Source organism: Hibiscus syriacus, unplaced genomic scaffold (assembly GCF_006381635.1).
Source record: "Hibiscus syriacus cultivar Baekdansim isolate YM2019G1 unplaced genomic scaffold, ASM638163v2 tig00111621_pilon, whole genome shotgun sequence".
NCBI lineage: Eukaryota > Viridiplantae > Streptophyta > Magnoliopsida > Malvales > Malvaceae > Hibiscus > Hibiscus syriacus.
This window is the reverse complement of record NW_024063138.1, coordinates 1223796-1250217: the sequence shown is the minus strand read 5'-3', so window position 1 is coordinate 1250217 and position 26422 is coordinate 1223796. Positions and strand designations below refer to the sequence as shown.

General features: G+C 35.1%; 1 protein-coding gene across 1 annotated transcript; it reads left to right on the top strand.

The window, feature by feature from the left end:
- Window positions 1–24785: 24785 nt before the first annotated feature.
- LOC120166026 lies at window positions 24786–25541 on the top strand. The gene is made up of 4 exons (XM_039175423.1): window positions 24786–24881; window positions 24991–25107; window positions 25196–25264; window positions 25431–25541. The coding sequence occupies exons 1-4, from the start codon at window positions 24825–24827 to the stop codon at window positions 25539–25541; spliced, it is 354 nt and encodes a 117-aa protein (XP_039031354.1). The 5' UTR covers window positions 24786–24824.
- Window positions 25542–26422: the final 881 nt, after the last annotated feature.

Here is a 26422-nt window from a genome sequence, read left to right as displayed (position 1 = left end):
TTTGGATATTTGAGGCTTTTCTTAGCATGCAGACATATGCAAGAAAAAATTCAAATGATATTCCTAGGGCTATTATCTAAAGGAGGATCTGACTGTTGGATTGGGAAGATTTACTACCATATACGATGATGAATGATGTAAGTTAACACAAATACTATCATATATAATTGAGTTATTACTAGTAGACGTTTAACTTTGTTTGAGCTTTTATATTGTTAGGAGGCCAACTATCTATTATAGAGGTTGACACCCACAGAGACTGAGCTTGCCACTGATTGGTGGCAAGCTAGTAAGCATTTTTTTTGATAGGACGGATGATGAGCACCCCCACTTCGAGAGTCATCACATGATCGAGCTGATTCTACAGCTCGACACCCAGAGCCATCACCTGATCGAGCCGATTATACACCTCCACAACGAGAGCCATCACTTATTCCATCACATCATCGAGCCTCTTCTCCACCATCATCTCATGATAGGCGACCGAAAAAGATGCCATGACATTTATCTCCCTGTTCACCACCTCCACGGGATGAGTTAGGGGAGTTACGTGATGAGGTCAGTGCTTTGTGTGATGAGGTTGGTACTTTACGTGATGACAATGGTGCATGGCGTGATGAGGTACGGTCTTTACGTGGTGAGGTAGATGTTTTACGCGATGACAATGGTGTTTTACGTGGTGAGGTATCTACTTTACGTGATGAGGTAGCTGCTCTACGTGAGATTGTTTCATCGTTGCAGAATGAGGTTCATACTCTATGCAATGAGGTAAGTTTGTTTAATACTATACTAAAATGTAAATAACATTTTTTCAGAATTATTTATTTATTTATTTACTGATTTATGTATTAATTTATTTTTAGCGACCCGATAAGGTATATGCTTTATGTCGGGTTTTTCTTGCACGACGGGGTTCACGCATCAGACATCGTACACGTGCCATTACATCTCCTTTTACCCCAATAGTGCCAAGATTCTGTAAGAAGAAGCCTGATTCACCTGTCATCATTCAAGAGGCCTCTCCTATCGTTCAAGAGGCTCTTATCATCGTTCAAGAGGCCCCTCCCACCGTTCAAGAGGCCCCTGTCATCGTTCAAGAGGTCCCTCCCACCGTTCAAGAGCCCGATTCACATGGCATACTATGTCGACATATTGATATACCCCCTCACGTACCCGATATGATGGATGAGAGTTGGCTTTCGTATGAGTTACCGGCCAATACCATTCCTCAGTAGGAGAGGAGAACACTACCAGACACAATTACGTATAATACCCTTTAGGCTAAGACCGCAGTTGATTTTTATCTACATGAGCGGAAACAGGGGTGTTACGCTGACATATGTAAAATCGACGATAGTATGCATTTCTTTCTTGATCGGTCTTGGTGGGGTGTTTTATTAGGGGTTGAAGAGAGTGACTATTTCGAATGGGGGGTAAGTCTTATATTCTTCTTATATTGCATTTTGGTTATTTTTTTAAATTTATTAAATTCACTAATATATGTATTTTTTATCCACAACATATTGATGCATGGGTGTCATGTCTTCTGATTATAAGGAAATTGAAGAAAATAAAAAAGACACGATGGACTATTATTCCTTCGTCTTTTCACGTTTCTCACTTGAAGGATCAGAGAGACGCTTCATATGCGTTGGGTAATGGAAAAGCTAAGCTTTATCCTGCGTGGTGGGAGGTCGATAAGGTTAGTATTTATTTTTAAATATTTTAAAGGTGTTCATAAATTTTATTTGATGTGCGCAATGAATTATTATTTATGATTATAGGTGTTTATCCCTGTTATGGAACGTCGTCATTGGCTTCTCGTCGAGCTTCAGCTCTAATCCCTGAAGATGATAGTATATGACAGCATGTTGAATTACACACCATTGTCTGATTTGAAAGATATTATTTATAAGGGATGGAGCGCTCATTTGGCTAAATACTTGTATGCGATTGATTATTGGACTAATTCTGGAAACAAGAAGCCAAAAAAGTTCAAAGTTACAATGATGAGAGACGAGACAGTGCCGCAACAAACGGCGGGAGCCAGAGGGGATTGTGGTCCTCTTGTATGCATGTGCTTGGAACGTTTGACGACGGGAGGTAAACAATTTCTACATCCTACAGATAGAGATAGAGGTACAGTAGGGTTGTGGTTTCATCATTTTATGGCTAGAGCGATATATTCGAGACGTTGCCTACCTGCGTCCGCATGCTGAAAGTGTGCATAAACAACCATTTGTTATTGGTAAGTTTGAGCAAGTGTTGTTAACATATATACTCTTTTTTGGTTTGAAAATGTTTGGTTAAGTACCTAGAATTCAATAATTTGTTGTTTGTTGGTTTTAGATGTGTAGAAAGTGTTGTTTGAGCAAATGTTTGGTTTATGCAGGTTAATCTTGAAGTGAGCTGCGTAAAATTTGTTGTCTGGGGCTAATTGTATCAATGTGCTATTGATTTGTTTTTTTAGATGTGTAAATAAGAATTGTTTTTCTCTTGTTTAATTGATTTGTAAAAGTTGATTTGTTGTTTAAGAAAATTTCAATCTGCATTATGTTGAAGGCAAAAACGACCTGTTGAAGGTACACTTTCGCAACGCGAAAGTCAAATTCGCATTGGGAATTTGATTTTCGCGTTGTGAATTTTACTTTCGCATTTCGAATTTGACTTTCGCAACAATCGCAACGCGAATTTGACTTTCGCAACAATCGCAACGTGAATTTGACTTTCGCGTTGCGAATTCAAGGAAAACACCTTCAAAAAGATAACAGACAACAATATGATAAGTGATAACAACTGAACAGAGCATAGCAATGTTCAAACTCAAGTTACTAATGCATGTCTAACTGAAAATGTATGCATTCACACATAAAATACACATAATACAACGTTTGCATTTAAAAATCACCTAAGTTAATAAGTCCCAAAAGGTGAATCTAGTTGTGATTGGGATTTTGATTTTGATTGTGATTTTGATTTCCTTTTGCTTGGCACCATATGAGCTTTGGATTTTGATGAGGATCCATATTTTGGTAGAAGAAAAGATGATTGTGATGGAACTGTTGATCCATAGGTCAACCTTGTATGACCACTTTCCTTGCACCGACTACATGTCGATATCCTCTTCTCTTCACCCTTAGATGGTATACAATAGTGATTTTTTGGTTGGCCAGGTAGCCTGCTGTCCATGACTGGTGGCAAAACTGTTTGTAAGTCATATGGTATGTCCCACTCAGAAGGATGTGGAATAGGGTAGACAATCTCGGCATAAGTCTGTCGATATACTTCTGTAGTGTAGTAATCCATAGCGTATGCGCTTGAATCATCTTGGTTTAGATGAAGATCAACTTTTATAACATGGCCACAAGAATAACCAGATGTTTGCCATTTGATACAACTACACGTCTTTGCATTTAGATCGACAAGCCCATTTAAATTATTATCCAATACTTCAAACAAAGTGTTTGAACATGGTTCAACTCTCCATGACGTTGACTTCACAGCACGTTTCGTTATCTTTTTTTTTCAGTCCATGGTGTAACACGATGTTCCAATGTTCCTGTAAATTTAAATAAATAATACTTAGTAAAATATATAAATATTATAAGTTACGAATTTAAAGAAATAATACATGCATGGTTTCTTTTCTTGTAGTACCACTGTTGAATATAGGCTCGAAAAAACTCCATTAACATAGTAATGGGTAATTTTCGGGAATGAGGACTTAGAGCGTTGATTGATTCTGCACTATTAGACGTCATGAAACCATATCTCGCTCCAAGTTGATGTACTCTTGACCATCTTTCAAACCCGACATCTTCTAGTGTTTGAGCACATTGAGGCAAAACACGTCTTAAACAATTTATATGCTTATTAAAATCCACTTCCCGATAAGCTTTTACAGCCTTCTAGTATGTCCATTTGTGATTTTTATACTAGCAGACCTTGATTTTAGATTTCTATACAAATGAACACCACAAAGTCCATGAAAAGCATATGGGAAACACGTTCTAACAACGTTGTCAATTGAGTTTGCCCTATCGGATATGATTGTCAGATTGCTAATAGGACCTATGTAATCCCTAAGATGCCCTATAAACCATGTTTATGAATCAAAGGTTTCATATTTGCCAACCCCGTAAGCTATTGGCAGTATCCCATTATTAGCATCTATGGCTACTGCTAATAAGTTTACTCCAAGGTATCAACCTTTCAAATGTGCTCCGTCAACTATAATAATTGGACGCATGCAAGTGATAAACGAACAAATCTACAAAATAATATACACAAGAAATATAATCATTTAAATGTGAAATGCATGTAACTAACAAAAATAAGTCAACGAAATTATATTGATTTACTAACCGCAACACCAATGGAGATAAACAACAACTCAAAGCGTCCATCTCTATCCGTTTTGATATGAGTTACCGACCCAAGATTTTTCAGCTTTAAATTGTGACAATAAGCCGGCAGTTGGGCAAACGATGCTTCTGGAGACCCCCTCAACAATTCCAAGGCATAACATTTGGCTCTCTAAGCTTGAGAATATGAGATACTAATCTTGAACCGAGCATTCATGTCAGTCATAATTTCATGTCCCCGATATACCCTGCCATTCAAAAACATTAACTCAGCCAGAAAACCACCCAACACCTTTTTGTTTGCCTTTCTATGGTGAGGAAAAACTTAGGTTCTTGAACATGTATGTTTATCAATAAAAGTCCTAACTTGAAATATTTCACAATTTTTTATCCTCTTTGTAATCATACGCCACGTATAGTTTTTTTCAATCATACACTTTGTTTCGAAACGACCTTTGCTTGATTTGTTAACTTTTAGTTGATAGCCATCTTCCACACATTTCGTATACAAAGCTATCTTCAAGTCTTCCTTTGTATCAAAACAATCATCTTTCTTGATACGAATAACTTTTGTGTAACAATCAACTGCTATCTTTACCAACTCTTCTTCCGGTATCTGAAGTAATTCTGGCATATTCCAATTATACTCCCATGACATTTTCTTCTTTTTCTTTTCTTCGAGGACTTCTTCTTCTTTTTCTTCTTTAGGGTTATATGAATTATATAATGGATGTCCAACATGTTCATTCATAGTCGTAACTTCCTCCTCATTATTATCAATAACATCTTCCTCGACAGCGGCTGTTTCATCATCAAAATTTGGGTATTGACCAATATCAAAATCATTACACGCAGGGTCTATTTCTTCTTCTGAAACATCATCAAAATCCGAGTATTGACCAAGATCAAAGTCTGGGTATTGACCAAGATCAAATTTCGAATACTGACTAGTACTCATAATTTTTTCTGTTGGCTCATAATCGTCTAACTGGTCAATACGAAAACCGGAATTTGGTGCTGAAAGTTGATTGGGATTTGGATTAGTAAAAGGTTGTGGGTTTTGAGATTGTGTTTGATACTGTGTTTGGTATTGGAAATGTAGTGAAACAAAATTTTCTTGGTGATGAAATTGTGGTGGAACCATTAAATTTTGAGGTTGATAACAACGTTGTACATTGTGAGCACCATAAACTGGGGTTGAAGAACTTAATTGATTACTACCCGCTACTGACCCAACTTCACTACTTCTAGGTTCAACAACATACAATGTAACATCATCTTCTTGCGAAATACTAATGTAAGCAATGAATCGTTCAACATCTTCATTATCGATTAACAAATAAACTTTACATTTTCTCTGATAAGATAGTCTAAATCCACTTAGAGGCTCTAAATTCAATTTCTTTGCAACACGTAACATTAGAGTTTCATAAGTTAACTTTTTTAATGACAGTTTTAGTTGAAGATTCATGGGTAAAGACATATATTGTAAAACACCATGAACATTCTCCCATGACCCTCCAAAACACAAATCTATCCAAACATGATCAACATTAGATGATTTCATTCTACAAATTGTAAATTAATTTACTAAACAAACGAGCTATAAACTACATATCGTTACTAACTTAGAGAAAAACATACCTTTATTAAGTTGATAGTTGATAATTTGGGAGAGAAATCATTGAAAAATTATATAGAAATAAAATTATGTAAAAAAAAATTAGAGATGGGGAAGGATGCCGTTGGATATAGGAACGAATGTCGCCGGAGAGAGTGATAGATGGAGATGGAATGAGTTGCGATTTAGGGATTTAGGTTATGAGTTGTTGCTGTTGCGTAGTTATATACCCAAAACATTTGTGTTGTGAAAATAAAACCTGTTGTGAAATTAAAATTCATGTTGCGAATTCGAAAATCGAGTTGCGAATTCAGAAATCGAGTTGCGAATTTAGAAATCGTGTTGCGATTTATATATTTGCGTTGTGAATTTGGAAACTGTGTTGCGAAATTGGAGTTCGCGTTGCGAATTTGAGATCACGTTGTTAATTTGTTGGTCATTTTTGCAAATCTAAAAAAAAGTTGGTTAAAATCGTATATTATATGGCATTTTCGGTCACTGAAGTTATTTTCTCAATAAAAAAATATAAAAAATGGTGATTACAAAGAAAACAATGTAAAAGTATGAGATTTCCAACCTTCTTTTTGGGTCAAATTGGCCTATTAGAGGTATTTATAGTGACTCTTGTTTGGTGGGGTAAGACACAAAGTTATTTTATCTATTCATAAGTCAATAGAATATCATTATATCTTAAATTTCACTTTGATATTATCATGTAAACTTATTAGAAATCTTATCTATGTATTGTGTTTGTCGTGAGAATCTGTGCCCAAAGGATACGAGCTCTTTGAAGATTCTGATAGATGAAGAGATCAATTTAGAGACCTTGATTTATTGATAATTGACAGCTTCCATAGATCACATTTGACATATGCTTAGAAATTCTCTAGAGGTATAACAAGATACATGAACCTACATTAGGAAAAATGAATTACAATTGAGTTACAATGCTAACTATAATTTAAAAGGTTTTGTAAAGTATGATTTAAAATGTAATTATTGATATTCCTAGAGGTCACGAGTTCGAGCACCAACGACTGCAAGAGTAATTGAGCGTTCATTGTCAAATGGTTAAGTGTATTTAGAACAAATATTATTTTGTGATCGCCTTTAGATTTGTTGAGTGTGTGTTGACTGTTGTTGCATACACGTGGAGATGTGATTCAATTAGGTTGTTAAGTTGTTAGGGTTGCAGTTAGGGTGGTTAACTGAATAGTTCACGTGTGCATGAAATGTATATACGGTCTTGTTGTATCATATTCTTGGATATATGAAGTAGTTATATTTTCTTCACTATTTTCTATAAGTTTTTACTTTACAAGATGGTATCATTCGCTGCTTTCCTAGGGTTCCTTTTTCTAAATCTTTCACTGCATAGGTCTCTTCTTGTTATGGCTCAAAGCCCGGAGTCTGCTGCTGTGTCGTTAAAATTTTCCTCAAGAAACGCCAAAGCCTTTACCAATAAAAGAGTAAATGTTGTTCTTGATGAGATGAATTTCCTAGTATTGAAGCAGCAAGTTTTTGCTTACGGTCAGGAGTCATCGATTGGAGTGGATACTGACTGGTACAATGTTGTCACCGCCTGAAACTGTTATCAGTGATAATGTTGTTGTGATTCTGAACGATGAATACGAGGAGTTCGTTGCACAGGATAGTGCGCTCGCATCTTGGCTTTTGTCGACGGTGAGTGCTCACTTACTGCCACAGTTTGTTGGGACCAAAACTGCTACCAATGTTTGGAGTAAAGTACTTCAGTTTTTTACAAACCAATCTGCGACTACTGCGGTGAGCTTACATTATAAGCTCCAGTCTCTCAAGAAATGGGAAAATAGCATGAGGGTCTATCTTACCCCGTGTAAAAGAAGTTTGTGATACCTTGGCATCATATGCGAGTCCTATTCCTTCTACTTTTCTGTTAATGGTGTTTGTACTATTCTCATTGTTGTTGGGACACAGATTGTGGCGTTTAAAGCTCAGACTAAGACTCTTCCTATTAGTGCCAGTCTTGTCAAGCGAAATGAGGTGCATGATTCAAATAAATTAGAGAAAAATCAGTATTGTTCTTCTTGTCAAGGCTATTTTTCTAGTGGTAGATCCAATTGTCAAGGCAGAGGATGTATACGCGTGTAATGCTAGCTGTGTGGTAAGAATAGGAACTTGGTCAGTCAGTGTTGGAATCGCTTTGATCAATATTTTTCTGTTGTTTCCTTTGAAAATCAATCCTTGAACAATGGTGGCTCGTCAACTGCATATTATTCTACATATGATGGAGATAACATGTGATGTGGTTGTTGTGGCAATAAAGCTAAACCACGTGATAGTAACCAGGCCAGTGTTCAATCTCAGGCTCATGTTGCTACTGTTATGCAAGATCAATGGGTTGTGGATTCAGGAGCAACCCACCATATATATTTCACACCAGATTCTACCAAGATTACTCATCACTCAAATTGTAGCAACCCTGGTAAGTTGGTTGTAGGTAATGGGGTTTCGTTACCTATAAATATGGTTGGTGAGACTGAAATCAATGTGTCTTATTCTCGTGCTTTATCTTTAAGTTGTCTTATACATGTTTCTTCAATTACAAAAAAATTTGCTTTCCATCTCCAAGGTTGCTAGGGATAATCACGTGTTTCTTGAATTACATGCCAAGACATGTTTTATCCGAGATGAGGATACAAAGACTATTTTGATGCGAGGAGAAGAACGTGGTGGGTTGTACGTGTTCAAGTTTGATCAATCCCAAAATGAGTGTACAAAGGCTGAAGCTCATGTTGTGTCATCTTCTCTAGATAATTGTGAAGTTTGGCATAGGCGATTAGGTCATCCTGCTCACGATACTCTTATGAAAATTTGCAAAATGATCAATGTAAATGTTGTTTGTGATATTAATAAGAATTGTATTGCTTGTCATATAGGTAAAAATCATAAGTTGCATTTAATAACTCAAATTCAGTTTAAAATGACCCGTTTCAGCTCTTTTTTTTCTGACTTATGGGGACCACCACATGTGCCCTCGAATGGGTTTCGGTTTTACGTATCTTTTGTTGATGCTGCCACGCGTTTCACTTGGGTATATCTCTTGAAGAATAAGTCAGATGGAATTGTTTCTTTTCATTTTTTCAGAAGATGGTCGCTATCTATTCAGTTGAGCAAAGCTGGAGTTGTGCACCGTGTTACTTGTCCTCACACCTCTGAATAGAACGGGGTGGCTGAGCACTAATACTGTCACATAATGGAACTTACCCTTGTTTTACTTGCTCAAGAGTCGATGCCCATCAGGTTTTGGTCATATGTTGTTCAAACGATTGTTCATCTTATTAATAGGTTACCAACGAGCCTTTGAAAAAAATGTTTAGCAAATCACCAGATTATAGTGAGCTAAGGGTGTTTCGGTGTAGGTGTTTTCCCAATTTTTAGCCGTTTCAGAAGCACCAGATGGATTTTAGGTCTCAGTTGTGTACTTATTTTGGATATAGTACACAACACAAAGGGTTTCAATGTTTAGCAAGTGATGGGCGTGTTTATATCTCGAGGCATGTAGTGTTTAACAAGAATTTCTTTCCTTTTGTAGATAAGGTTGACAAAACGTATGTGTTGAATAAGTGTGGGCCTCACTCTCGGGCTCTTGAGATTGTTGTTGATGTCAACAAATGGCGTGGTGGTCAGACTACTCTCAGGAATGACGTTCCAGCATCTGGTTGTGTTTCTCAACATATGAATGATAGTTGTGTGTCCACATTACCTAGTGTTGGGCTTGCTGATGAAAGTATAATAGATGTTCCTGATAATGTCAGTGTTCTTGATGGTGATGTAGGTTTGAATCATGATTCTAGTGAAGTTGGTTATGATGCCATAAGTGCTTGTCCTAGTGATAGTGCTGTAATTTCTGCTAATGTTCACCTCATTCTAATGCGAAGAAAATGTGAGGTGTTTAAACCAAAAGTGTTTGCTAGTTGTTTTGTGGTGGATATTCCTAACAATGTGCATGAGGCGATGAAGTCTCCTCAATGGACCGCGGCTGTGCATGAAGAGTATAATGTTCTTTAACGGAACAAAAAGTAGGAGCTTACTACGTTACCTGATGGGAGACAAGTGGTTGGCTGTAAGTGGTTATTCAAGCTCAAGCAAAATCCAAACAGATCAGTTTATGGATACAAGGCTCGCCTGGTAGCCAAAGGGTATTCTTAAATACCTGGCCAAGGCCTTCGTGATACGTTCAGCCCTGTGGTTAAGTTTATACTTTAATTGTTATTTTTTCGCTTGTTGTAACGAATAGTTGGGTGTTGAGGTAGGTAGCCATTATCAACGCATTTTTGAATGGTGACCTGCAAGAAGACGTTTTCATGCAACAACCACCTGGTTTTGAGCAGGCTGCTCCTGATGGGACCAAACTGGGTTGCAGGTTGAAAAAAGCCCTCTATGGGTTGCGACAATCTCCTAGGAATTGGCATACTAAGTTTAGAGATTGTTGGATCTCGGGTTTTAAGGAATCTAGGGTGAATGTGTTGTTGTTTATGAGAAAAGAGGATGGTTGATGCACGTATATGCTGGTCTACGTAAATGATATAATTATCACCGGGCAGTCTAGCATTGATATTGAACAAGTGGTGTAGTAGATTCAAGCAAGGTTTTCCTTGAAGGATCTAGGTGAGTTGGCTTACTTTTTGGGCATCGAAGTCAAGCAAAGTAGTGATGGCATTGTTCTTTCTCAAAGGAAGTTTGTTAAAGAGAATTTGGATAAGACAAATATGTTGGAGGCCACACCACTGCCAACCCCTATGATTGCTGCCACTAAATTAAGTCACGATAACGGTGAACTAGTTTCAAATGCTCGTGAGTATCGTAGTATAGTTGGTAGGCTATTGTACACTTGCCATACACGTCCGAACATTGCTTTCAGTGTCAATAAGGTAGCGCGGTACATGAATGCCCCTCGAGAGGCACATTTTGTAGCAATAAAGAGAATAATGTGGTATTTGTCTGGTAAGTTGAATTATGGGTTAGTTTTTTTCACCAGCTGGGGCAGGATAAAGGTTGTTGCGTTTGTCGATGCAAATTGTTGTGGCTGCCTTGATGATCGCCGGTCTATCTCTGGTCTTGGTGTTTTTGTTTGAAGTAATTTGGTTGCCTGGAGCTCTAAGAAGCAGAAGACTGTGTATCGCTCTACTACAAGAGTGTGGATGATGCAGCAGCTGATGTAACTTGGGTAGGGTTGCACTGCTTGGAGAACCAGTTATTTGGTGCGACAACACAAGCGCCGTGACCATGAGTGCGAATTCTGTTTACCATGCTCATACCAAACATGTCAATCTTGATGTGTATTTTGTTCGGGAAAAGTTGGCCGCCAAGAAGCTCCGAGTAAACAACGTTTCAACACCTTACAGGTTGCAGATGGATTGACAAAACTGCTGGCTAAGGGTGCTTTTGAGGTTTTTCGAGACAAGTTGGGTGTGAAGCATTGTTGACAGTTCAAAATTGGAGATGAAGTAGAGGGAGTGATGGCTGTCAAAACAAGAGAAGAAGAAGATCAAGTAGAGGGAATGTTGACTGTTGTTGTATACACGTGGAGATGTGATTTAGTTAGGTTGTTAAGTAGTTAGGGTTGCAGTTAGGCTGATTAATAGTTCACGTGTGTATGAAATATATACAAGGTCTTGTTGTATCAGATTCTTGAACATATGAAGTAGTTATATTTTCTTCGCTATTTTCTATACATTTCTACTTTACAAGAAGATGAATAAAAACAAGTAATTATTGATGTCAAATGCGTAATAATATAATTATACATGATAACCTCAACAAATAACAAAGTTGTCCCGTTAAATTTAACGTTTAAATAATTAATTATAATGATAGCTATAATTCGTTATCATGTTATTGGATAAGTGTTATTTTTACCAATTAAAATCTGAGATTTACATTGCTTATATATATATATATTTATATATATATTCCTTTTTTAGGATTACCCTAATTTGTTCTCTTATTCCTATACTCTCATTAGTGTTTTCTTCTTTATTATGATATATGACAATATTAATTTTAGTATTGATCGTCGATCATCGATATTCATTATTTTTCTTTTTATTTTATTATATCATATCTTTATTTTTTCGTTTTTTTATTTTTAATAACTTTGTTTTTATGACACATTTTTCTCTGTTTTTTGTGACACACTTTTATGTCTTTTGGCACGTTTCCGGTTGTTTGTCCGTTTATTTTCGTTTTTCTTTTTTCTCAGGGTTGAATTTGACATATCGAGACGGTGTTTATTTGTTATCATGCTAATCTTCCCTGCTTTGGACTTTCAATTAGATTTGGATACGCGCTTTACGTTTGTGGATAATTTTCTCGTCACTCAACCATGATTTACTGTTTGTCGGTGATCTTTCAATAGATTGATCCTTTTTGTGGTTCGTTTGTGGTTCCTTTTTGTGCTAATATACCTTTTGTTTGAGTTTATTTGGTTAGTCTTTTTAACTTTTTCATTGTATTATCCTCCTGTGATCTTAAGTGACTAGTTTCTTGTGTTAATGTTTATAAGAAACTGTCTTTATTACGTGTTTAGTTTATGATTGTGATTATAAACTTTCATTGTAATTCGAGCATTTTCTAATTTTAATAAAACTAACTACTTCTATTAGAAAAAGAATTAAGAATGCTATAAGAATTAAATGTGATCTTTAACATTTAATTAAGAGAAAGTTGTTAAGTTTAAGAATAATTTTATTTAATTAAATGTTAAAATTTAAGTCATTAGTCTTTTTATCTTCCAAATGTTTACGAAAAGTTTATTGGGTAAAATTTTAAAAATGTCACTAAATTATGTTAAAATAGTATTTTGGGTATTAAATTTATAAAAAAATTACAAAATAGACATCATAATTTAAATTTTATTACAAAATAGACACCACACCATTAATTGTTGTTAAGGTATAATATGAAATACTAAATTAATAAGAAAATATCTCATTTAACCTATGAATTGTAACTAAAATTTTATTTAGTATCTTTTCGCTATTTCTAAATAAAAATTATGAAAAATCCATTTTTTTTCAAATATATAAATTTATAAATATTTTTAAAATTATAAAAGTATTTTTTTATTGGTATGAGTGAATACTGTCGAAACGGTTTTTTTTTCGAAGGGGGAAAATGGGGGTCTTGTTTTGAAATAATTTTTTATGGCATGTTAATGATAAAATCTGGTTCGAGGAGTCGCCACCAATTTCTGATTAGGGTGTGATTGGACAACCAAAAACGTATTTATCATTTTAATAAAATATTAATTTTAATTAAAACAATAAACTTGCGGTCTGCGTTATCAAAATTCGAGTTCAGAAGTCGGTTATGTGAGGGGAAGGATTAGCACCCCCACAATGCCCTAAATCAGTACCTAGTCGATTAATTAATTGTCTTTACAATGAAACTTACGAGTTCGAGTCTAATTTAATTTAAGTTAAGATCCCCTAAAAATAATATTCTTTGAATTTTTGGACGAAACATAATAATAATTAATTATTTCCTATCGAGAAGAATCAGTCTCTCATACCTTAAAGAAATCGATTCTTACTCCAATCAAAATAAAGAAATATTAAAATTCCATTCTAACATTCATTATTAATTCAAAATAATAACACCCAAAATAATTTTTAAGAGAGAAATAGATAATGTCTAATTATTTCCAGTCGAGAATAAAAGACCTTTCATGCCTTAAAACAATCATTCATTAGTCAAACCGAAATAGAAAGATATTGCTATTCTCAGTATCGATTCGAGTGTTATTATTTCGAAAAACCCAACGAAAAACACATGCAAAAATAAAGCAAATAAAGGCATATCAAATAAGTAAAATTAATTGTTTATTTTACCAATATTTAATGAGAATATGAATGTTCGATTATTTAAATATCTCGAGACGAGACCTTAGATTCAATCTAATAGTTTTTTTCGATGAATTTAATTAAAAGAACATGATCTTTTTCCCAATCCCCCAATTTTAAAATGAATTCGACTTAGTTCGTGTCAGTAAATGAGATATACTTTCGTTTTAAAATTATCGAAAGTAACTTTCTTATACGTTAAGACAATCATTTTACAATAATATTAAAATGAAAAAAATATTACCTTTAGTCAATTTATTTCGATTCGAGTCAAGTGATGCTTATGAGGGTAACATGAAAAATTAATTAAGGACTAAAATGAACTAATATGCAAGCAACATGCAAAAATTAAGATAAAATAAAACAGGACTAAAACATAAACAATACAACCAACATGTCAAAATAAAGTATAAAAGTGACTAAAATGAGCATTTTTAATATTGAGTGTTAAAATTACAAAATATGAAAATAAATAAAACTTGGGGCTAAATTAAAATTGCATGACAAAATTAAAATAAATAAATAAAAACATATTCGGGTTCGAAATACAATCATGCAGAAATTACAAGGGCTACTTCCTAAATATTCCATTTTTTAGCCAAAAATATACATTCGAAATAAAAATAAGAAATTACTAAATCAGTCCCTAAGCATTTTTAAAAAAATTAAACAACCACTACACATGACCAAAATGCAAAACACATATAAAAATACAAGGACTAAAAAGTAAATAACCCTAAAAATATATAACAGGCATCAAAGCAGGTAAATTATAAAACATGTCCATATAGGTGACTATTATGCAAAAACACACATAAATTAGGGGGACTAAAGAGCAATTAAAGAAAAAAATTACAACGCACAAACAGAAACGAGTAAATTATAAAACAGGTCTCTACAGGTGACTATTCTACAAAAACACGCATAAAGTAAGGGGACCTAAGCATGATTTCCCCCAAAACTTTTCCTATATATATAACTTTTTGTTTTTTTTATTTAAACCGAAAACTTAAAAAAAACCTTTTATTTTTTTTCTCTCAAACTCCCTCGGTTGGCCCACTGTCGGCCACCTCGAGTCGCCTCCGGCCACCTCAAGTCGCCTCCGGCCACCGTGTTCCTAAACTCTCCCAAGAGCCTTCCTAAACCTAGATCTAAACCCCTAGGCTAAAATCTAAAGCTAAAACTACCTAAAAGACTCTAAACAACCCAAAACAAGCCCCGACCCTTTTGTTCTCACGCACTCCGACGACCTCTGACGAAGAGGAACCGACCCTGGTTCGACTTTCCCTCCTCAGGTAAACTACTCAACCCCCTTCTCTTTTAGTTTAGGTTACATGCAAGCTAGAATTTTTTTATTTGCTTTGTTTCAAAAATGGAAAATAATAAATAAAAAACTTGATGCTCTTAAAAAATTGCTTTTTATTGCTTCTTTTCAACCGAAAGTCCAACTCTTTTGTTTATAATGGTTTAGGGTTTATATAACCCCCATATATTATAGATATTTTACTTTTTTCTTCTGGTAAAACAAAAATCATTACAAAATCCATCATTGTTGTTTTTTGCGTATGGACTTGTATCTTGGCTTATATGTTGATTTGTGCTTCTGACATGTCAGGGCTTCATATTGGTGGAAGTGTTGGTGGCCGTGGAGTAGGTGAAACGGGCGAAAGTAACTGATTCGAGTGCCGAATATGGGCTTGATTAAGACCGTTAATCGAATGACGATCGAACGACTCAGAATGGGCTGCATAAAGAGGGGTTTCAAAACCCTAACTGTTGACGCCTGTATACCATTGGATCTCCCACAGATCCAACGACTGAGGGTGAACGGCGGTGGCTGAGATGCTAAGGATGAAACCCTATCAGGTTTGGGTCTCACCTGGGTCGGGTTGTTGGGCTCCGGGTCTGATGGGTTGGGTCAGTTGTTGGGCTTCAGGTTTGGGGCTGCCTTTGTAATTAGGGCCCAACTTGGGCTGTTGTAATTGGCCTGTAAAAATAAAAAAAAATATTAATTAATAATAATAAAACGTCGGGATGAAAACCACTGTCGACAGCTACCCCTCTTTGCTTATTCTTGTGTTAACAAGAATAGGACAATAATAAGGCAAAGACGAAGAGATAATGAGTTTTCTTCCGGTCAACTCCATGCTTTAAAATCTGATGAGACATCTGCTCCACTGTTTCTTTAGGGTAAATCAGATCGAGAAACATTGACTAATTCCACTGTTCTTCAGGGAAGATTGAATCGAGGCAAATTTGTTACATTGTTACTCAGGGTAGATCTAATCTTGAAAATGAGGGATCTGTTCTACTTCTTCTTGAGGGAAAATAATATATGAGGATGTTGATTCATTCCACTATTCTTCAGGGAAGATTGAATCGAGGCAGACTTGTTTCAGGCAGACTTGTTTCACTATTAGTCAGGGAATATCAAATCTTGAAAGAGATGGATCTGTTCCGCTTCTTCTTGAGGGAAAATCAGATCTGAAGATGTTGATTCATTTCACTGTTACTTAGGGAAGATTGAATCAAGGAAGACTTGTTCTACTGTTACTTAGGGAATATCAAATCTTGAAAGATAGGGATTTGTTCTGCTTCTTCTTGAGGGAAAATCAGATCTAGGGACGTTGATTCATTCCACTGTTCTTCAGGGAAGATTGAATCAAGGCAGACTTGTTCCACTATTACTCAGGAAATATCAAATCGTGAAAGAGAGGGATCTGCTCTGCTTTTTCTTGAAGGAAAATCAGATCTGGGGACTTTGATTCATTCCACTGTCACTCAGGGAAGATTGAATCAAGGTAGACTTGTTGTGTTGTTACTCAGGGAATATCAAATATTTAAAAAGAGGGATCTGTTCCATTTTTATTGAGGGAAAATCAGATCTGGGGACGTTGATTCATTCCACTATCACTCAAGGAAGATTGAATCGAGGCAGACTTGTTCCACTATTACTCAGGGAATATCAAATCTTGAAAGAGAGGGAATTGTTCTGCTTCTTCATGAGGGAAAATTAGATCTGAAGACGTTGATTCATTCCACTTTCACTAAGTGAAGATTGAATCGAGGTAGACTTGTTCTACTATTACTCAGGGAATATCAAATCTTAAAAGAGAGGGATTTGTTCCACTTTTTCTTGAGGGAAAATCAGATATGGGGATGTTGATTCATTCCATTGTCACTCAGGGAAGATTGAATCGAGCCAGACTTGTTCCACTATTACTCAGGGAATATCAAATCTTGAAAGAGATGGATCTATTCCGCTTCTTGTTGAGGGAAAATAAGATTTGAGGATGTTTATTCATTCCACTGTCACTCATGGAAGATTGAATCGAGGCAAACTTGTTCCACTGTTACTTAGGAAATATCAAATTTTGAAAGAAAATGATATGTTTCACTTTTTTTTGAGGAAAAATCAGATTTGGGGACGTTGATTCATTCCACTGTCACTCAGGGAAGATTGAATCGAGGCAGTCTTATTCCAATGTTACTCAGGGAATATCAAATATTGAAAGATAGGAATATGTTTTGCTTTTTCTTGAGGGAAAATCAGATCTGAGGACATTGATTCATTCCACTGTTACTCAGGGAAGATTGAATCGAGGAAAACTTGTTCCACTGTTACTCAGGGAATACCAAATCTTGAAAGAGGGGTATCTATTATGCTTCTTCATGAAGGAAAATCAGATCTGTGGATATTGATTCATTCCACTATCACTCAGGGAAGATTGAATCGAGGCAGACTTGTTCCACTGTTACTCATGGAATATCAAATCTTGAAAGAGAGGGATCTGTTATACTTTTTCTTGAGGGAAAATCATATTTCGAGACGTTGATTCATTTCACTGTCACTTAGGGAAGATTGAATCGAGGCAGACTTGTTCTACTGTTACTCAGGGAATATCAAATCTTGAAAGACAGGGATCTATTCCACTTCTTCTTGAGGGAAAACCAGATCTTGGACGTTGATTCATTCCACTGTTACTCAGGGAAGATTGAATTGAGGCCGATTTGCTTCTCTTGTCTTCAAGATTATCAAATCTGAAAATTAAACATTAATCCTTATTAGTATGTCTTTGAGAATTCAAAACCATCATATCTTAAAGTCTTGGGAAGATAATATTTAAAAATTAATTTTCTTATGGAAACTTGTCTCGCAACCACCAAATACGAGAGCCTGTCTCGACCTGAGTGGCTATTGAATCTCTCACTTTTTGGGACTCTAAATCGGTTACTTTTTCAAAAATTTCATTTTTCAGAAAAGATTTAAATGAGAAACTTTGGAAATTATTTTCTCATTTTTTGGAAAATCATGCAAAAACATCCTGCCCGAAAGACTTATGAATGTCCTGAAGGACTTATCATATTACTCGAAAGGCTTATAGATGACTCGAAGGATTTAAACATCATGGTCGAAAGACTTACTGATGACCCGAAGGACTTATCAAATTTAAGAATAGCTACTAGGTAAGAATTTTTTCTTACTTTTTAAAATAAATCAATTTTCAGATTTAAATGAGAAAATTTTCTCATTTTTTGAAAAACATGTGAAAACATCCTACCCGTAGGTCTTATGGATGGCCTGAAAGACTTATTATCTTGCTCGAAAGACTTACTGATGGCCCGAAGGACTTACTAAGTAAGATACTTTTGTAAGTCAAGCTTAGTTTTTCCAAAAAGTCCATCATGTCTAGAAACCTCTGAAAAGCATACTTAGTTTCTTTGAAAACTCAATTAAAATACTCTATTAGGAAACCTCTGAAAAGCATACTTAGTTTCTTTGAAAACTCACTTAAAAATACTCTATTAGGAAACCTCTGAAAATCAGACGTAGTTTCTAAAAAAAGTTAGTTGGGGAACATGCCCCACTTCAAAAATGATGATTGTCATGTGCAGTGAGTTCCTCAATTCTTGTGTTTTTGCCACTCTTAATGCAATTCCCTCCATTTTAAGCTTGGATTCTAAATTTTCTTTTCTCTTCTTTTCCTACAAAAACTGTAAGAAATATGTATACATGTATGAAAAGATGAATGCACTTAAATATCTCTAAATGTAATGCACGACTCTCTTGTATACAGAAATATTGATAATTCTTCTTCTAGTATCAAAATGGAGACCTCGGTCTTTCTTCACTTGGTCATATTTGTATAGAACCCGTCTCAATATCGATGTAGCCAATCGTCAACTCAGGTTTGCAATCTTCTGAGGATTGGTCTCATCCTCTTGTGGTCTCTATTTTCTGTCTTCATTTTGGAGGAAATGTTTTCTCTCTCGAATTCCTGTTGTGGTCAGTAATATGATCTTGATGCCCCTTTCTATCATTGACTCAATTGTATTGTCAGAGTTATTTTTCCCATGACTATACAGTTGATTGATGCTTGACTGGTTTGCTTTTCAAGGTAAGCCCTGCTCAAATTCATGGTTTGCCCCTGACACTCCAAGTTGTGAGACCCACTTTCAATGTCATTTCGGCCTGAACCTTGTTATCTCCAAATGATCTGGATTTCTGGTCATGCCCCAAAGTGGGTATTTTCATGAACCATCCCTATTTGGGTGCCAAAATTTCATCCTTGATTGGTCTCACTCTTGTAATCTGCCATGAGCTGGGATATATGCCCCTTTCAAATAAGGCGATCATCTGTTTCTTGGCAGGTTTCTAAAAACGTAACAAGGAAGTGCTACAAGTTATATCCTTCAGTCTTTCTGATCTCTCAGATTATTTTCTTTCAAGAATGGGAAGGGTTTCATCATTCTGGAATCATTTATTTTTTTCTCCAATAGAGGCAAAATAAGCCTCACCAGCTTCAAGGATCTTTTCTACTTGAGATTGTCTTGTTTGAAAAATGTTTTTCTTATTTCTTTTATTTTAGAAATCAAAGAACGAAAGAATTTTGTAAAGTATTTCCCCTGAATTCAGGCTCGCAAATGAAGCAAGTTTAATGAATATCACACAATTCAACTACTCTTTTAATCTTTCAAAAAAATCATAGCCCATTGGCAAGTGTCAAAATTACTGACAAATTTAAGGTATAGGTTGATTCTGAAAAGGTAAGGTCTTTCAGGTTGGCCTCTTTATTATAGCATATCTGGCTCTTTGGGCGTCCACTAACTTGAGGAAGTGGTTGTTATGCTCATCTTCTAGAGATACTCACTGGTTTCAAACTCTTAGGGGCATATTTGGGATGTACGGTGCTTCATCAAAAGGTTTGTAAGACCACCGCTTATGTCGTAGTTGTAGAATTTAATATTCGAGTCGCCATTTCATGTTTTCAATTTGAATCCTCATTTGGCTTCAAAACGTTATTCAAAATTTTACGTCTTGAACCCCCTTTATTATTTTCCTATCATGTATTAAAGATTTTGGAAAACCAATTTTTGCAAATAAAAAATAAATTCTGAGAAGCGGAATGAAATATGAAGATAGTCTCTTTCACTTAGAAATCCATGTATGATTAGAATGAACTTTTCAGGCACGTAACATAGGCCTGAGCTCACGGTTATGAAAGAAAGGGATAAATAGGCCCAAATAAGTTTTAAGGGTAATTGAACCAAGGACCAATTAATTCTAATGCCTTCAATCTTGCCTTGCTTAACTTGGATCTGCTTCCTACTTGTCTTTTATTTTCTTTTGCTTTTTATAGATCCCTCTAGACTGCCCATTTTTGGGTTTTCACCCTAGAGTTCATCTCCATTTCCTTATATCTTCAGGATTTCTCTATCTTCTTGTTGAATCTGAATCTTTGAAACGATTGCACTTTATCAACCTTGTGGCTTGAGGCTCAATGAGTCACTCATCTTGAAATACTTGATTTATTTTTTTCTCTTTTTCTTTTTCTTTTCCTTTTTTATATCTTTTATCTCCCTTTTTTATGACTTTATTGGATGAGTATAGGTTCCAATTGCTTTGAGCACCTTTTTGTCCTCTTTATTTCTTGCATTTGGAAATTCTTTCGTTTTTCTTGACTGGATTTGATCTCCGAGAACTTTGTATTTGATCTACCTTGCGGTTCCTTGTTATTCATCTTTATTTCATGGATACTTGCCCATGTAATAAAACTGGATTGACGATCTTTACTCTTGAAAGAATATATCCCTCACCTAGCCCCCCAATGTAGAGGGTGATCCTTGGTTAGGGTTGAATCGGAAGAAAAATAATTCAGGCTTAAATGGGGACAAGAAGGGATATATTTTCTCTTTTTGTGAAGGGATAAATGAAAGAAGGTCGTTCATCATTTCATACACAGAAGTCTCTACATAAAGAGGTATCCCCAGGGGGTGGATATTCATGATTAACTTTTATTTACATGAAAACAATGTAATTGATGCATGATAGAATTATTTAAATCATTCCCTTTATTTCTTTTTCTTCTTGCTTCGAGCATGCCCCAATTATTCGAGCTTCCCTTCAAAAAGTTGATTCATGATGCTCCATCTTGTATCTTATTGCAGGAAGATTCACGAACAAATGAAAATTTTGCACTTGAGGCCTTCCAGTTTTACTGGTATAAAGAAAAATGATTATTTTGTGTCTATAAAGATAAAGGTGTGACTTTGAAGTCGTGTATATGGAGAAAGGCAGTGTTATAACTAGAGCGACTCTACCCGAGAAGGTAAAAGTATGAATTTGGTGTCCAAAAAGGTAAAGGTATAACTTTGGAGTCTCAGATAAATATAGTATCAAAATTTGGTTTTGGTAATGACCATGAATAATCAAAAAAATCGAGTAGTTGTGCTTTTGGAATTGAACGAGATATTGTTCACAAGTTGATTGATTTAGCTATATTTGCAAGAGAATTGAAGCAGATTGACAATTCAACACCTGAAAATGAGTGGAAGTTAACTTGTCTTTTGAGAAAGATAGAGAAGTTAGGAGTTAAAGCTATTCCTTATATGTAAAGTTTTTTGATGTATCAAAACCTTTGTGTTCAATGAAAATTGTTTTAAGATGGTTACTCTATAATGACGCTAAAACTTCTTGAACAAGTTTTATTTATCAGAAATTGTTTTAAGAAGTTCCATTTCCTCCCCTTTGGAACAATTTCTTTAGACATGCTAAAACTTCTCTTTTCAACGAGTACGTCCACGCCGACCCCATCGTCAACGTGACTCGGCCTCCGCCCGGCACTGTTTTCGGCGACTGCTTCATCCCAAACGCCAAACGCACTTTCCGGGCATCGTTTTCCCCAGCTTGGTTTGGTATGTCCTAGCTAACTCATATTTTTGGTTCGGTTTCTTAATGCTTCTTGTTTTGTTTGCTTTAATTTATAATAAAAGGAAAAAAATGTTATTTAGGGATACCCAGTGATTGGGAGGAATCTTAGATGAGTTAAAATTTACAAACTAATTTATGGACTGAAAATCAAATCTTTATTTTATGATATTATGAGGTTTATGTAGCTGCTGTAATTTTCAGCTTCTTTTTGCTAGAGGATAAGTGGGTTGACTTAGACAGTTGCCTGGTTGTTCATTTGTGGAAACCTTTCTGTTCAATAATGACTAGTTGTTTTCCATGAAAAAGTGACCCCACTTTCAAATAAAATCAGGTTCATAGCATGAAATTCTTCTTCTTCTTCTTTTTTGAAACTTTTCTGTCGTGTTATTTTATGAAACTAATTTTTTTGTGTTCCAAATTATTTCTGCTGGTGTTTCTGATTATATTTGCACTGGAAAATATTGTCAAGTTGATGCTAAGATGGGTTTTGATACTTACCATCAGCAATGGGTTCTGGAAACTTGTTAAAGACAATAATAAATATAGTTAAAGATGACGGTTCAAAGCAAGTAAAGGTCAGCTTCTAAAAGCTTAATCATAAACTAAGCAATGCAACTCTCTGTTTTTTCCAGTGATAAATGATTAGTTTGCAATTTGAATCCTTTGGGTTTATATTATGCATGATCTAAACAATTTGGAAGATTGTTTCTCCCACTAGAATGGTCTTTTTTTTAAAGCTTTTACAACTGGAAGTGTCATTGCCCATTATTTATTACCCCATTCCTTGATATCATTTGATAACTGCAATTTATCATTCATTTGTTTCCTTTATTAAGGTGACCTTTTAATTGGTCTCATTTTTTCGGCACATGGATCTTCATCTTGCATAAAATCCAATGGCTTCAAATGGATAGAAATGCGTGAACATGGTTGGTGTGGTATTTGGTTGTAGTGCATGTAGTGAACATATTATTTAATGTTTGAGCATGATTTTAGTTAGTAGTTTAAAATTAACTTTTTCATCTTTGAAGTAGTCCATACTGGATTGCTTTGCACCTGTCAGTTAATAGTTTTCCTTATGTAGAATTTAAGTTTGTTGTATTATGTAACTTGGTTGTCGGCTATTTCTGCAATTACCATATAATATTTCTTTTCTACATCATTTTCTAGAGGAAATTCTTGAAGCTTATCTTGCAGTTTTAAGAATGTGTATTGTTGTTACTGCAATTTGGAATAAGGAAGTTAATACTTGGAAATTATTAAAGGTCATTAATCATTTTGATCAATATGTTTATTCTCTGTGTGCTCAAATCAAATCTCTTCTAATTAAGCTCATGGAATTGATTGTATTAGCAAAGTCTAGGTGCTAAAGAAAAATATTATACGCTTTTCATTAGTTCCATCTGTATTCAGATATGGTTTTATATCATGCTTTGTTATCATGAATATTTAGCCACTTTTAATGTTACTGGTGCACCTATCATTATTTCCATGTGCCTTATTGTTAATCACTTATTTTTATATATCTTTTGAACATGAGAAGTGCAACATCTGAACTTTTATTTGTGTTTTGATGTATAATAATTATATTAAGTATGTTTTATTAGACTATAATTGAAATTTCTGAGTCTTTAATCCTTTTGTAGTACACTCCTGCAATTGATATGTGGAGTATAGGATGCGTATTTGCTGAGATACTTACAGGAAAAACCATTTTTTCCTGGAAAAAATGTGGTCCACCAATTAGATCTCATGACCGATATGCTTGGCACGCCCCCTCCTAAATCTATATCAAGGGTTAGTTATCTTGTTTCTTATATTTCACTTGATTTATTTTCAATTCAACCTGACGCTGATTTCAAGCTTTGTTACTGAGATTCTAATTGAGAGATTCTAAGTTCATGTCTTTACCTTTTCTTATAAAGTATTTCCATTTATTGCAGGTCATTTCGAATGGGAAGTATCTTGATTTATGTCTTCGCATGCTTGTCAGCAATTTCACCCCTCCACCTTATTTCTTGGATAAACTAAAACTGCCACGCGGTCTTGAGAGGAATGGCCAAGTTCTTTCTCGGGTACACTTGGCTTTTAAAAAGATAGTTGATTATGTCCCTCTTGCTCCCTTGAGATTATTGACCGTAGTTCTGCAAGGAATGCCAACAATTTATCACAAGGACCGAGTAAGTTGAATTTTCTCAGTAGGGAATTTAGATGTCCTTTTATCATCAAATATTTATGTATTTTTCTGTTCTGGTCGGAGTATATACCATATTTAAAAGTCAATGTTGTTATGCTTTGTGCTTATTCATTCGATTCTAGTCCCCAAATGGATAACAATGTAAGACATTGTTCGATTTAGTTTTAGTGAAGTTCTTCAATGCAATTTCTTGAACAATTATATCATGCTTATGTTGCTTTTGTGCCTGCAACTGCCTGTTTTTATTATTGGAACTTGTTAAGAACATTGAATCTGAAGCTTATCCACTTTTTCAGTAGGCGGTTGTGATATATGTGGAGAACATATTAAAATTAGAGAGTGGTGAAATTGGAGAACTCGTTGGAAGCACAATGCTTATGATTGTGGTGGACATGCTGATAAAACTAGATGTAAGTGAATTGAATTTTCCTTGGAATAAAGAATTGTTGGCTTTGTGTACCGGTGAGTTTATTGGACTTTTATATAGGTGGAGAACGTATGGGATGCCATTTTGCAAGATGATTTCAGCAAAGGCATATTTGAGATGGAGCTTGAAGATGTGGATGACATTGAGGAAAATGATGAGCCTGATGTTGGAGAGGTATAGTCAACATGTTTTTGTTTTTTAATCTGTACCTTTGCACCTTAATATTGTTCTAAAACTCTAGTAACCAGTTTATGATGTAAAAATGATGGAGCTCATTTTGCAGTTTCGGTTAAGCAGTAAGAGTCTGGTTGGAAACAACATTGTTGAACTGCTAGATAACCTACTGGTTTTAACTGTTGAACATCTTGAATCTTGTGAAAGGGAAGGCCGCTTAGCGAAGGTATTTTGTGAAGTTAATCTTTCCATCTCCTCTTTATGATGCATCCTTCTACCTGATCCATCCTTAATTTTGTTTAATTGTTGTATAGGTATTTGAAACACTTCTCCAGTCATTTCAGATAACAGTTTTGAGTGCCTACAAGTCAAAATTTGCTCAGGTAATACTTAGTTTCTTGAGATTCCTGTTCCTAATTCTTGGTGAACATCTGAGTACTATTTGTTTTTTTTTGTTTTGTTTTATTTTGTTTTTTTAATTTTCTTAATACAAGCAACAAGATCTACATGACTTGCAAGTAAGCTTTTTATTTACCCTAATGTTTGCAGTTTGTTATATTCTATGCTTGCGCATTATATCCTGAAAACTGTGGTATGAAATTTGCCACAATGCTGGTAAAATTATTTGTCCAATACTCACAGCCCCAACCAACCAGGTAAATTTTTATTATCTGAAAGCTTTAATGAATATTATACGTCTTTTATAGGCATATATTCCTTGAGTTCATGCTTCTTTGCCACAATTTGCACATTTGGAGAAGCATTATGGTAAAGGTGAAAGAAGTACTCCACTTCTAAGACATCATGCTTCTTTGCCTAGGTATGCTTCATAAAATTTTAGGAATCATGTTAGTTCCATAATTTCTCCCCCAAACTTAGCATGTCTAGTTCATGTGTCATATTTCAATTTTCCTGAATACCGTCTTTACAGAGAGCGAGTTCCTGCTCCCAAGGATGAATGTAGGATGCTATTATTGGAAATTCATCTATGATAACATCTTGTCTATTCATATTAATAAAAATTGTCATGCTCTTTTTATTTCTACTGAAAAACTCATAGTTGGATGCTATTCTAGACTTCTAGTTATCACCTTCTGGTTTGAATGTTCTTTTATTTTTGATGATTCATGTTTCTGTATAGAGGTCATCGTTTAAGTACTAGACAATCGCCTTAACCCCTTGTGATTTTATGCAATTGTTATCGTAGCGAGTTCTAGTTGATGCAATTGTTACTTTCACTTTCTTGTTGGATACGGAATGGAGAAAAATGGGATTTTATGATGAATAAAACATATTGAAGCATTGTGAGTCTGATGAATTTAGGAAGAAAAAGATAATTCATTTTGGCACGAGGATTCATGGTGCCAAAGGTTAAAAAATTAGAGCTATATTGGGGAAGAACATAAGGTTGATTCAGTTGTTCATGCCATATATTTTTTATTGAAAGCATAGACATCGTTGATTTCCGCATCATATAGTGCATAATGTTATTATTCGTGGTGATATTGTTGTGAACAAAGTTGGTACTTTTTGTAATGCTA